Source organism: Geotrypetes seraphini, chromosome 15 (genome assembly GCF_902459505.1).
Source record: "Geotrypetes seraphini chromosome 15, aGeoSer1.1, whole genome shotgun sequence".
Taxonomy (NCBI): Eukaryota; Metazoa; Chordata; class Amphibia; order Gymnophiona; family Dermophiidae; genus Geotrypetes; species Geotrypetes seraphini.
In genome coordinates, this window is record NC_047098.1 from 12117496 (window position 1) to 12132503 (window position 15008).

Sequence of the window (15008 nt, forward strand, 5' to 3'; positions counted from 1 at the left end):
CATCTCCCAGTTCCTATTGAAACTGTAAGGCCAGGGAATTTTTATACTTATAAAATATTTACTTTAAAGGTATCTTAGTTGAAAGTCATGGAACTATAAAATGTTTATGTTGGAATGTTTGCTCTACAGCTTTCAAAAATGCACATCTCAATGTTCGCATCAGACTTCTGCTTTTAAAGGGTGAACAGGAAATAGAGAATTGCCCTTTAAAAGGCAAGAAATCCTAACTTAGGCATTTGTATTAGCATACATATGTATATGTATAAATGCAAAAATGCAGCCTAAGTGTGATTCTGCAAATACCCACTTAGCTTTAATTGTGGGCATTTGCTGGGGCACAGAATAGGCAGAACACTCACTTACACCCATAACTTACAGAATACTTTTTAGTTATGCAGGTATCTGGATCTAGGCCTGGTGCAATTGTAAGCATTTAAATGATAGGTATATTAATACCAGATTAGGTTAGTATTCGATAATGGTCCCTATTACACGCTCGCTTAGAAGCTATTCGATCTGCCTTTTATCTAGCACCTTCCCTCTGGAACTCATGACCCCAAGCACCTTCATCAGGAAATGTCCTATCCAAAATTTAAAAGCGGTCTAAAAACTCATCTTGTTTTCAAGTGCATATGATGCATAAGTAACCAATCGTTCAACATATCCTAGCTATTACTAACTGCAGCATCTTTCTGCTTTGGTTTTCCCCTCTCCTTTTTACTTGTATTTCTTCCATTTCCTACTTTTAATTATGTTTTTATTGTACACTGCCTTGCTGTACTTTGCAAAAGGCAGTATATTAAGATAAATAGACCCTACGTATGCACCTAACTTACAGAATACTGTAAGTTACATGTATCCAAGCTGCTTTAAGGAGCCCGCAGTTATATAAATGTTAGCTGTGCTGATTCCAGGTTACACTAGTATTGTATAATGGAACCTAGGTGCTCAAATAGAAAGGCTGCTATCCCATCCTCAGCATGCTTAAATGGAGGTGTCCAGATGTAGAACTGTCTCTCCCATAGTAGCCTGGCCCAAGGTCAGTGGAGAAGCAGGATTTGACCTGGCATAAGAGCTCCCGAGACTGATTTATTCAAGTAGTTAAGACATACTTCCTCTCAAGCTTAACTCTTATGTGTAAATTGAAAATAACAATTTCAGAGATGATGCCATCAACCTAGCACATTAAAAATGCAAGTGCAATCCAATTTTAAAAATATCTAAGATTTCATTGGTGTTGCTTTACAATTGCCAGAGCCAACACCATCCTTACATGCAATCTTTCCCTTATCCTGTTTCAACAGTTCCACAGACTGACAATATATTTAATTTAACCTCACTGACAAGACAATCATAAGGCTGAGTTTATTTAGAAAAGACAGTATAAATAACATTATAATCAGCTATCATGCTAAGCTTGGAAAATGACACGTTCTTTGTCACGCTCTTATTCAAAATCCATCTAAAATTTTACTGGTCAATATTTAAACCCAGAAGTCAGATTTAAAAAAAACCAACAAAAAACAACCAACATCCATGGTCAATTTCCAAGTGATTCAACTGGCCAGGAAAGCCTCCTGCCTGGTAAAATCATTTGTTTCTGCCTAACAGATGATATTCAGTAGTAAGTTAACTGGACAGAGTTGCTGAAAACGTATATTAAGTGCCCCTGAATTATCTGGTTAGTGCTGGGGCGGTCGCAGGGTCCAGTCAATCCTTAATTGGTTAGTGGCAATATTCAGATTGCTAACCAGATAAATAAGCAAATAAAGTTAGAACAGTAAAAAAAGAGTGTCTTAACTTTAGCTAATGGGCACCAGTCAGAATACTGGCTGGTGCCCGCTTAACTTCTAGATAGCAGCTTCAGGTTTACTGTATCCCCCGTCCTCATGAAGACCCCATCTGGCCTACTTCATAGATCTCTTGTTGTCAATTGGGGGGGGGGGGTCCTATGAGCTAGAGATCATGGCAGCCATTTTGTGCAGGGGTGTAGGATCCTACTAGACCAGGGATCTCAAAGTCCCTCCTTGAGGGCTGCAATCCAGTTGGGTTTTCAGGATTTCCCCAATGAATATGCATGAGATCTGTGTGCATGCACTGCTTTCAGTGCATATTCATTGGAGAAATCCTGAAAACCCAACTGGATTGCGGCCCTCAAGGAGGGACTTTGAGATCCCTGTACTAGACCATCAGGAATCTACTGGGGGTGCTCAATCAGGCCTTCATGGTCAAGGATGGGAGTGAGGATGAAATTGGACATGGTGAGGACATCTGCATCCCCTTAGAGTCCACATAAGCTCTGGCCATCCAATGTATAATTAGCTCTAGCTATCCAATGCTGGTCCCTGGATATTGAATAGCTAATTCTGCCTGCAGCGGTTAGCATTTAATATAGGCAGTGGAACGTTTTTTGTTGGGGGGGGGAGGCAAAAGCTCCGCCCTAGATCTCTTTCTCTGGTTTCCCCACCCACTCTCATTTTAAACCTTCAGGTAGTGGCACCAAGTGAGCCTGCCGCTGAAGCCTTCATTCTGCAGGCTCACTTGTCACTACCCACAGATTTAATATGAGAGTGGCTAGGGATTTGGGGGGGAGGCCATGGCCCCCTGTGGCTGCCCCCGTTCTGACTCCCATGGGGTTTAAACAACACTAATCGCTACAGGCTGAATATTGGCCAGTTCATGAATATTCCATGCCACCACTTCTATATATAATGGCGCTGAATATACATAAACAACCCCTATGGGTAAGGGGACTAGTCGGTAACATGCAGTCGCTATTATGATAGTTAAGTGGACTGATTTAAGATTGTCCTGTTGACTAATTTAGGACAGTGGCTGACTATAATATCGCAAACTATGCACAACAGCCATGCCCTCCTCCAGGACTGTCCAGACAGTGCCGGCGTCTTCTGTAAGAATTTTCAGCCGCACTATCATTATAGTGCTCTGAAAGTTCACTGATAGATGGTTTAAACGGTCACCACTAAATGAAGAAGTCCTTTTCACCAGTGATCTGACCAATATTATTCGGACGTGTACAGATGGGCTGCCTTGAAGCACATCAGTTAGTTGAAATGGTGGTTGCTGTGACGATTAGAGACGGTTCCATAACATCAGAAAAGGCTGCATTGGTACAGATTCTCTGGTCTGGGAGCTCTTCAGGCACAGAGGTGGCACTGAGAGATTCAACTATGACTTCGGCAGAGCCCACGTCCAGTTCGGGCTGAGTCTGTACTGACACAAACACAACCTTTTCGTCCTCGATAATCAGATTCCGTAACTTCCTTTGGCGAGGAGTGTAGTTTTCCACTCGGTCATGTATCTCTTTGTGACGCCTCAAATGTGCCTTGAGAATAAAATACACAGTTTATTTCACTGCGATAGAGAACAGTTCAGTCCATTCAGTAGTGAGCTTCAGTGCATATTATAACAGTTGAGGTCTAGGCCTTACTCTAACTGTTAAAGCTTTGTATTAAACACTCAAACCATTTATTAGTCATCATTTTAAGGATATTGCAGCTGAAATGTCCAGTTCCCCTATTAGATGGATCTACTTGCACTATAAAGGAGATGAGTGAAAGGAAATATGCATGACTGAGAGAAGATTGTAAGCTAAGTGATTGCATCACAGCATTTTTACAAAACCTTCACTGGCTACGAGTACAATGCTAGATTTGTCTCACTTGCAAAGCCCTTAAGTAAATGGGCTAGAGTAGTAGAAGAAAACAATCACCCTCAATGCACATCCATGGTCGCTGTAGGTCCTCGTAATGAAAATCCCTAATCATGCCCTCTCCAAAAGAAACCACACAATGTGACAGATACCAGCGGGCTTTTGTACAAAAACTGCCGCACACTGGAACACATTGCCAGAGATTCCCCTAAGGCAAAATTATCTCTACTTCAGGAAACAAAAGAAAACCTGGTTCTTCTCCCAAGCCTTTAATGGAAGACAATTAACTAGGTAGTAGAGCATGATACGGGAATAAATTTCCCCCCGTCCCCACGGGAACTCATTTTCCCGTCCTGTCCGGCGAGTTCTTTTCCTGTCCCTGGCCCATTCCTGCAAGCTATGTTCTCATCTGCACAAGCCTCAAACACTTTCAGATTATAAGTAGGAACATTCTAGAGCTCAGATTGTGATGTCATAATGCCTCAGTCCACCAATGCCTAAGCTCCGTCTTCATCTGCACAAGCCTCAAACACTTTAAAATCATAAGTAGCAACATTCTAGAGCTCAGATTGTGATGTCATAATGCCTCATTCCACCAATGCCTAAGCTCCGTCCTCATCTGCACAAGCCTCAAACACTTTAAAATCATAAGTGTTTGAGGTTTGTGCGGTTAAGGCAGAGCTTATAGGAATGGGGCAGGGACAAATTTGTCCCCGTGTCATTCTCTACACTGTCCTGGAGTACCCCCTTGCCAGTCAGGTTTTCAAGATTTGCGCAATGAATATGCATGAAAGACATTTGCATATAGTGGAAGCAGTGTATGCAAATCAAGTTTATGCAAATTCAATGTAGATATCCTGAAAACATGACTGGCAAGGAGGTACTCCAGGACCGAGTTGAAAAACACTGCTCTACACTGCACCACTCTAGAAATCAAAATGTAGTTAAAGTGAGCTAGGCATAGGACAATGAAGCCATTGTGACATCACTGATGAGGTTGGCTCTTAGGCATTGGTAGAATGAGGCATTATGATGTCACAACAGCAGCTCTGGTTATCAGAGGCTGAAACTTTTCACACTATTTATGTATTCAATTTTCTATACTGTTCTCCCAAGTAGAGCATGACACATGGACAAATTTATCCCCATTTTCTCATCCCGTTTAATGCTTTTCCTGTCCTCCTCTGCACAAGCCTCAAACACTTTAAAATCATAAGTGTTTGAGGCTTGTGCGGTTAAGGCACAGCTTACAGGAATGGGACGGGGACAAATTTGTCCTCGTGTCATTCTCTACTAGGTAGCCACACACACAAGGACTAGCATCAGTTGAACATACTACAACAGGACTTTCTTACCACACATACTCTAGTTGAGAGAGAGAGAGTGATATGTTGAACATGGGGATGTATGAGAGGGAGGGAGAGATACACAACAGGTGGAAAGCAAACTTTGTGCCCACCCACTTTGGGCTCAGGCCTACCCAAAATTGGCTGTCTGGCTATGCCACTGAAGGAGGAAGGGATGCCACACATGCTGGATGAAAGGGGAGGTGGGAGGACAAGCACTCTGGATGTAGGAGGAGAGAGGAGGCAGAGTCTGGATACAAGGGAGAGAGGAGGACAGACATTGGATGGAAGGGGAGGGGGGGACAGGTATGGATGAAGGAGAAGCATCTTTTCTGACTTCATGTGTACTCTCTCTTCTAATTAGTCATTCTTATTCCTATTTAAATACCTATTACTCAATCGTATCAGTCTGTTTGTTCCATTGTTGCTATCAGCTTTATTGTGTATTTGTTGACATTGTAAATAGCATACTAGGCTATAATGTGTAGTGTTATTTGCATATAGGTTACACTGCTTTTGGTGACTTTCTTCAAAAAGGTGGTACATACAGCCTAAAAGAAACAATTCAAAATAAATAACCTTAAAAAAATTGTCAAGGAAATGTAACAATTTCTGAAAATTCTAACACCAATAACGATAGTGTCTGTGTGTATGCTCATAGTACAGGCACATGGAACCTATGGCCCGGTCAGTATACTTCAAATATAATTGGAAGGATCCTATTATCTATAGGTCAAGTCGTTCTCCAAAACCCATTTTAATTTTGGGCATCTAGTTCCCTCAGTTATGAATTCTCTCCGTTTATGGCTGCATGCAAACTTATCACGAATATTCCATAAACATGATCCTTGAGAACTGGGAGAGAATCCCACTGATCTAGGACCATCAGAGAAGAGGATAAACGCTCTAAGACCCAGTTTATCTTTTGTTACATATGGCATATCTTTCCTAGAAAGATGGAACTTTTTATACTGCTTTCTGAAAATCTCAAGGTTGGATAATTATTTAGAAAATCACCTCCTTACCTGCCTTGTGAACTTGTACCCACATTCCGTGCACTCAAACTTCCTCACACCTTTGTGCCTCCTCACGTGGACACGCAGTTGCTCAACAGCTAAGGAGAGAGATTAAAATAAACACACACTATAGATTGTAATACACAGATTTCATGACAGTCAGAATGGGCATTCACTGATTATTTTTTGGGACATATTAGCATTTGATATCATTAACCATGTCAATTTATCATCCAGATTTCAGGCAATTTGAACTGGCCAATCAATTATAAAGTTTCTCTCCGGCTTTAGTTACTAGGTAAGGAAAAAGAACAAAGTTTTAAAGTGGAAAATAAGCTCTGGAGGTAGTCTTGTGAGACTGGAAGACTGGGCATCAAAACGGCAGATGATGTTTAATGTGAGCAAGTGCAAAGTGATGCACGTGTGAAAGAGGAACCCGAACTATAGCTATGTGATGCTGGGTTCCATGTTAGGAGTCACTGTCCAGGAAAAGGATCCAGGTGTCATTGTTGAGGATACTTTGAAACCCTCGGCTCAATGTGTGGCGGCTGCAAAGAAAGCAAATAGAATGTTAGGAATTATCGGGAAAGGAATGGAAAAGAAAGATGAAAATGTTATAATGCCCTTGTATAGCTCTATGGTACGGCCGCACCTCGAATACTGTGTGCAGTTCTGGTCGCCGTATCTGAAAAAAGATATAGAGGAATTAGAAAAGGTACAGAGGAGGGCAACAAAAATGATAAAAGGGATGGGACGACTTCCCTATGAGGAAAGGCTAAAGCAGCATTTTTACTGAGCCACTAACTAAGTCTGACCAGGTTTAACTCTCTCATAGCTACCACAGGTGCTTGCTGGCAGGCGAACAGAGGTACTGTGGGTGTGTCACATTAGAAGCTGATGGTTTAGGACAGGGGTGCACAATACGTCAATCATGATCGACCAGTAGATCACGAAGGCAAAGTGAGTCGATCGCGGAGCCCATCCCGGGCTCCGTGATAGACTTGCGTTGCCTTCACAATCTACCAGGCTGATAAGCCTTCCTCTCCCCGATGTCAATTCTGCCGTCGGAGAGGAAGTTCCAGGCCAGCCAATCGCTGCCTGGCTGGCCTGAACTTCCTCTCCGATGGCAGAATTGATGCTTCTGCAGGGAGCGGCGGTGCTGGCTTGGGGGCCTGTTCCCAGATGGCGGCGAGGGCAGGGAGAAAGAAAGAAAGGGGGCAGGCAGGGAGACAGAAGGAAAGAAGGGAAACAAAAGAAAGGGGACATGAAGAGAGAAAAAAAGAAAGGGAGGCAGGGAGAGAGGAAGAAAAAGTTTGGGGAGGGAATGAGGTTTGGAGGATTGGAAGCATACAGGCTGAAAGAAGGGAAGAAATATTGGATGCACAGTCAGAAGAAGAAAGTGCAACCAGAGACTCATGAAATCGCCAGACAAAGGTAGGAAAAATGATTTTATTTTCAATTTAGTGATCAAAATGTGTCCGTTTTGAGAATTTATATCTGCTGTCTATATTTTGCACTATGGCCCCCTTTTACTAAACTTCAATAGCGATTTTTAGTGCAGGGAGCCTATGAGCGTTGAGAGCAGCGTGGGGCATTCAGCGCAGCTCCCTGCACTAAAAACTGCTATCGTGGTTTAGTAAAAAGGGAGGGGGGATATATTTGTCTATTTTTGTATGGTTGTTACCGAGGTGACAATGCATAGAGTCATCTGCCTTGACCTCTTTGGAAAAAAAACCCAGAATATAAATAATTAACATTTTCTCTGCGTACAGTGTACTTTGTGGGGTTTTTAAAAAAATTTTATTGTTGGTAGATCATTTTGACTTGGTCATTTTAAAAGTAGCTGACAAGCTCAAAAAGTGTGGGCACCCCTGGTTTAGGGCATGCTATTTTGCATGGACATACCTTTGAAGGATTTTCCACAGATCTGGCAGAAGTGTGGTCTCCCTTCCTGATGTCTGCTGGCGACATGCCTTAGGAGAGGCCCTCTTTCAGTAAACCTCTGATTGCAGAACTCACAGCTGAAAGGACGCTCCCCTGTATGTGTCCTGTTGTGCTTATCCAAACTTGCTGCACAGAAAGAAGGAATTGTTATTCCCCCATTAGTAACCTCTCAGCTATTGCTCACCGGCTTGCTCTCATAAAAAAATACACATCAATGTTAATTTTCTAAATACTGACTCACATAAAACTTTTTTTTTATTTTCAGCAGTGAAGTATTTAAATTTTTGAAGTTCTTGGCCTTGTAGAAAATTGAAAGCCAGTGTAGAAAAAGTGCATTAGCCAGCTTGCATTAGTGCCCCATATTAATCACATTCAAATTAGTTTTTCATAAGTTTACGCATATTAAAGCAATGTGTTAACAGACATTACTGCAAAAACTTAAGTCTGTGTCCCTCAGATTAAGGGCTCCTTTTATCAAGGTGCGGTAGGCGGTTAACGAGCGGAATATCGAGCGTTCAACCGCCTGCCGCGCTAGTCGCTAACGCCTCCATTGACGAGGCGTTAGTTTTTAGGCTTACCGCGGGGGTTAGCACGTGATGAAATGTCAGACGCGTTAACCCCCGTAGCACGCCTTGACAAAAGGAGCCCTAAGTTTTTCCTTAATGGAATTGTGTTTAAAAAGACATTAAAATGCAGTTGCAATAATGATGTTGCATGAATTTATTTATAAAACTAAATTCTTGCAACATCATTACTGCAACTGCATTATTTTCCTCTCTTCTTGGCCAACAAATTGTCATTCAACATGGTGAACAATTAAATAATAAAAGTACATAAAACATAAGATCAAAATTTAAAATCTGGAAAACAAATATTTGGTGCCTTCCTAAAGGCCAAATATGATGGTCTTTTCCTAATCTTTCCATTCTTGAATAGCCCATCATCGGAAAGTTTTCATTCCCCTGCATTTACTCTATGCATTGGCTTTTCATGCCTCAGTGGGGCAGCTCAGGGGCCAGACAGAGAAGACCCTTGGAGTGTTGGACATTTATGTACATGCATACCCTGCTGGTTACTGACAAGACAGCCACCACTCTTATGTTTTGTACGTTTTATAAGTAGACGTTTAAGGACAATATTGCTGTACCTTGAGTTCTAAAAGTTTTGCCACACAGGTGACACTGAAAAGGCTTCTCTCCAGTGTGGGTCCTTAAGTGCATATTCAGGTTGGCTTTCTGAGTGAATGCATGATGGCAAAACTCACATACAAATGGGCGTTCGTTTCTGCAAGAATGAAAACAACATATGGATCAATCTTCACCGGTGGCAGTCACTGTATTTTTTTTTTTAATACAGTTTACAAAATATATGTATATTCAGCAACACTACACGAAGCGTCACAGCCTTCAGCAAAAGTGAAAAATGGTGATGGCTAACTATATATCTTAGGCATCAGGATGATGCGTGCTATTATCATTATAGAATACTAAGTTCACAGTTGCATGTCTAAGTGCAAGCACCTATGCTAGCTCAAAGGCTGGTGTAAATGCTTAAGCCTAACTATAGGTAGTAGCTACTGGTATTCTATAAGCCACGCACATAAATGCTAGGCATGCCCCTGACCAACCCATGCCTCCCCCAGCAGTGGATTTTGCTCATGTAATTTGCAGAATCCTGACTAAGCACAGCTGCGTGCATACAGGGAATTCTATAAATGGCACCTAAAAAGTTAGGCGTTAATTCCATGCCCAAATTTCAGTACAGCGATGCATTCCAATGGCTGCCAGGCACTGAAATGGCAGATCAGCATGGAAATACACTTAAGCGCCCAGTTATAGGATAGTGCCTAATTATTTGCATGCCACTGCAAGGGGGTAATTTCCCATGGGAGGGGCATGGGCAGGTCAAGGATGGTCAGAAAAACTGCACGCAGTATTTAGTAGACAGCAGATATATGCCCAATTTGCACCTGATTTCAATTGGTGTTAGTCCTTGTGCCCAAAGCCGGGCACAGAATTCAGCAACCAACAGAATTCTATAAAGAGCGCTCCGCCAAGTGCGTCCTTTATAAATAGTGCTGGGCACCATTTACTGAATCTGGTCATAACCTCTAATTAGCACCAATTGAAAGCCAATAATGGGCAGTTCATGCCAATTAACAGCTAATTATCATTAAGTTACATGCACAACTGACACTATGCTATAACTTGTGTGTGCAGCTTCGTGCACTAACCCCTCTTTTACAAAACCGTAGCTTGGTTTTTTAGTGCTGGCCATGTTGGAGCCTTTACCGCCGCTAAAAATCACGCTATGGTTTTGTAAAAGGGGGGTTAAGTGTAAAATCATGCTCACGAGTTTATAGAATGAGGGGGATAGTGATGATATTCAGCCGATATACATAAGGCTAAGCAGTTTAATTTAGGGTTGTTTTAGCATGCCTACAGCTAAATGCACAATGACTGGATATCACCCCTGTGCTATAAATTTAGTTGGTGTTACCGCGCTTGTTCCCTCGAGGCAAGTGGTTAGAGCAGGAGTGTCAAAGTCCCTCGTTGAGGGCCGCAATCCAGTCGGGTTTTCAGGATTTCCCCAATGAATATGCATGAGATCTATTTGCATGCACTGCTTTCAATGCATATTCATTGGGGAAATCCTGAAAACCCGACTGGATTGCGGCCCTCGAGGAGGGACTTTGAGACCCCTGGGTTAGAGCGATGTTCACAGGCACTGCCCGTGTAGCATAAACCTCAGCCAAACTGAAGGGAAACCAGTAGGTTTCACACTATGGCAACTATTAATGGGGGATAAATAACGAACTTCTGATGGTACTGCATGCTTGAACGGAAGGAGGAAACCCACCTAAGATAATAAGCCATTCAAATCTATAAAAGAACTTTAGCATTAGGAAGCCACTTGTAATTGAAAGGTGTAAAAAAAAAAAAAACCCTTTTAAAAAAGCTTTGGAGATCTTCCCAAAAATAAAATTCAAGAAATTGTTCTAATAATAGATTCAATGAACTAATCCACCCACATGAGAATTTTCATTGTGGCCTCATAATGGCTGTACAGGTCAGAGTCTGGATTAATGAGAAGTATTACAACAGTCTCATCCAAGGGACAATGCTACAATTTAAAAGACAGCAGAAAGTGGGAGAACAAAAATTATAAGAAGGAACAATGAAATTAGAAAATTTAATAGATAACTAAGCAGCAGATTGTAGAAAGAACGTCCAACTCGGAATAAGGACGTGCATTTCTTATGTATTTTAGAACAGGATCTGAGACATACAGCCTATTTCAAATTACATGAGAGAGAGATATCCAGCATGAATATTCATTTTACAGAGTGAACTGATCAAATTATGAATGGGGCAAAACAAGGGACATGGGCATCAGTGTACAGCATAGAACAGGGGTAGGCAATTCTGGTCTTCGAGAGCCACAGGCAGGTCAGGTATTCAGGATATCCACAATGAATATACTGTACACGAGATAGATCTGCATCTTGAGGAGGCGGTGCATGCAAATCCATCTCACATACAGTATATTCATTGTGGATATCCTGAAAACCTGGCCTGCCTGTGGTTCTCGAGGCCCAGAATTGCCTACTCCTGGCATAGAACAATCAAGTCGTAAAATGGCTACAGACATCCATGTGGAGGATTAGCTTAATGGTTAGAGCAGACTGCTAAGAACCAGGGTAGGGAACCAAAGGACCCCCTTTTTATAAATTCTGAGCCCTTCAGAAACAAATTCTGAGCCCTTCAGAAACAGCACATGTTGTAACTTCCTTTACTCCCTCTAGTGGAAAACTGCTTGATTGCAGCATCTTTCTGTAACCTTGATATGCCAGATCTAAATAAAGACATCTTTTTTTTTTGACATGGACGTCCCTTTCCTTTCTGAAATCAGACAGACATCCATATTTTGGTCCCTCCTTTGTCCTATACCGTGCCCCCTTGCTATATGGATGTACTGCAGTTTTTATTCCAATTACAAGATCCTGATTTCTTTTAATCTCTACTGGCCCAAGAATAGGGCAACTTAACTCCCTGTTTTGACTAGCTTAAATCCCAAGCTCAGCTTGGCAGAGCTTAAATTTATTACTTGAATGGGGCAGCATGATTCAGCTTTATGTCCTGAAAGCTCCACTATACATTAACTTGAGCCATCCTTATATTTAAGTGAATTAAGACGGAATCATTTTTCTTCTCTCTTGCACGGGTCCCTCTAAAGTCTTCTCATCTACTCAGAAATGACTAACTATGTTTACAGTGCTACATATTCCTGGCTGCACTACACAAATATCATCATTGTTATTAACAACATCACCACCACCAATTCATCTTGGACAAGTCGCTCTGTGAAGCTGCTGCTGGGAGGCCCAGGACAGTCATGACACAAACCTGTGTTTTGCTTTGATGTGCATCTGTACCCCATTCCGGCTCGATGCCCGGTGGCCACACTCTTCGCACACAAACAGCTTCTCGCCACGATGCTTGAATGCCTCATGCAGACGGAGCTCAGTCCGAGAAAGGAAACACTTTTCACACGTTGCGCACTGTGGAACAAGAGCAAGTCTTTAAAAGGCAAAGCATGCTCAGTCTCTTACCACCCTCCAATTCACAGTTCCCAGAATACCAGCCTAAGGAAATCTAGATGAAAAAGAGATTCGTCCCATCCTGCAATCCAGACTCTTGCAAACTTGATCCTGAAGACCAGGCTTACATTTGTATTCGAGAATGACACAGTGACAAAATCCATCACCGTTCCTGTCCCTGCAGATAACTGTGGGAAACCATCTCCATGTTATTCTTTAAGGAGAGAGGGAAGAATCAGTGTACGAATGGGCACAACCACAGACCCTCAGGCCTTGCATTGAAGAAAGCTGGTGTAGAAGGACTGAGGTTGAAATAGACACTAAAGAATGACAGTCTCTGGTATCCAGAGCAGATATTGTGATGTCATAATACCTCATTCCACCAATGCCTAAGAGCCAACCTCATCAGTGATGTCATAATGGCTTCATTATCCTATACTTGGCTCACATAAGAATCAAAGTATGAATGGTCACAGCCACTGACCCTTAAGCCTTGCATTGAAGAATGCTGGTGTAGAAGAACCGAGGTTGAGATAGACACTAAAGAATGACACAGGATTGTTTCCCTGCGGGGACAGGAATGGTGATGGATTATGTCACTGTGTCATTCTCTAATTTTAATTTCTTCCTATGTTTGTGGAGGTGGAGAGTTGTTAATCCTTTGTATCCATAAATGATTAACTTGTGGCAACAAGGGACATGAAAAGGTTAACATGAACCCCTCACAGGAGCATTAGATTCTCAGAGTCCCTAAGGGAATCAGTTTCAGTAGAAAGACTTTATGCCAGTTCTGGTTTCTACTGATAATCTCCTTCCTGGTGCATTTTGGTACCTGCACTGCTAATTTCCAGTGTTAAACATAGGACTAGAAATAATGGGGATGGGAGTTCAAAAACAAGCAATGCCATCATCTCCCTTTCAATAAACAAATCATTAAAGTCATTTCACTGGCTCCCTATCTGCCATCGAATACAGTTCAAGGAACGTTAAGAATAGCATTACCCTTCAGTGGAGCTATGGAACCTGGAGAGCAGGTTCATGCTCTATGATTCAAGTTCATTTCAGAGCAGAAGTAGTTGGAACAGCATCACATCTTTTCATAGTTACACAAAATTCAGCCTAAAAGAAAGACCTTTACCCTTTTGTAAGGATGGGCCTATGCTGTTTTCATGCATGCCTCTTATTCAGTAGCGAATGCTCCCGACGCTCTTCTACTTGGGGTCACTCTAGAACAGGGGTGGGCAACTCCATGGCATCTATTTGCATGCACTGTTTTCAATGCATATTCATTGGGGAAATCCTGAAAACCTGACTGGATTCCGGCCCTCGAGGACCGGAGTTGCCCACCCCTGCTCTAGAAAGAGATTGGCGAGAGCAGAGGCCAAACGAATTTTAGGTTTCATGAACCGGCCTAAAATTCAGATTCTGTCTGTTCCTTTTCAGCTGAAACTGATATTGTGCTGTGTAGCCTACAGCCCCAATTCCCTCCCTTGCCTCAGTCTACCATAGTGGCGAGTTAGTGCAATAATGATCCCCAGTCACTCCTGCCCATGCCAGCTCCGCTGTCAAAATGGCAGCCAGGACATCCCATAGCAGTCTTGCAAGACTGCTGCTGGAAGTCCTGGTAGCCATTTTGACATTGGCATCCGAGTGGGCAAGATCAACTGGGCATCATTCTTCTGTGACACATGCTAGTAAACAAGCAATTCTGCATGCCAAAAGATCCTAATTATGTTTTATACAACCCAAAAAAGACTTCTGTCTGATCCTTACTGCATGAGGCTTTGGAGCTCCGTGTAATTTTATCATGTGGTTCTGGAGGTCTTTTCTCTGCATGAACTGCTGCGAACAGGAGGAGCACTGGAATAAGAGTACACAGGCCTGTTACCATTGGATAACTTTTCCACCGTCTTATTAAATGCAAGATAAAATCATGATCTTGTGGTGCGTATTGTTGGACATCAAATAAATACAAGATTAGAAAGTACTCAGAATACCATATTTCCCTAACGATTCTATAAGCCACAGAAAATGCTGATTTATGTTTTAAAACTGTTAGATAAGCTGCCCCATGTTATTAGCCGTGGCGTTACTGGAGTAGCTGTACCTTTTAAATCATCCTCCTCTCGGTACCTTTTTAAATCACCCTTAAATACCTCCTTTGCTGGATGGCTGCTAACTGACTCCTCAAATCTCGCAGCTAGCGGTGCAGGGCAGGAACAATCTTTTCGACATCCAGCCTGGCCCCGCGACGCTTCCTGAATTGCTGCCGTCAGTTCTCGCGGGACTCACGAGAACTGATGGCAGCCATTCAGGAAGCGGTGCTGGGCCAGGCTGGATGCCGAAAAGATCGCTCCTGCCCTGCACCAGCTGCAAAAACGCCATTCAGGAAGTGGCGCGGGGCCAGGCTGGATGCCGAAAAGATCGTT

At 42.5% G+C, this 15008-nt stretch overlaps 1 protein-coding gene across 2 annotated transcripts in view; it reads right to left on the reverse strand.

The window, feature by feature from the left end:
- Positions 1-2424: 2424 nt before the first annotated feature.
- Positions 2425-15008, reverse strand: part of ZBTB48 (zinc finger and BTB domain containing 48) — a 43207-nt gene continuing 30623 nt past the window's right edge. For both annotated transcript variants that reach the window (XM_033921368.1, XM_033921369.1), the window contains exons 6-11: positions 14353-14439; positions 12386-12540; positions 9127-9263; positions 7941-8105; positions 6045-6133; positions 2425-3346 (exon numbers count right to left, since the gene is read on the reverse strand). In XM_033921368.1, the coding sequence (XP_033777259.1) occupies positions 3062-3346; positions 6045-6133; positions 7941-8105; positions 9127-9263; positions 12386-12540; positions 14353-14439 (918 nt within the window). In that variant the 3' untranslated portion in view covers positions 2425-3061. The remainder of the gene's footprint in view (positions 3347-6044; positions 6134-7940; positions 8106-9126; positions 9264-12385; positions 12541-14352; positions 14440-15008) is intronic.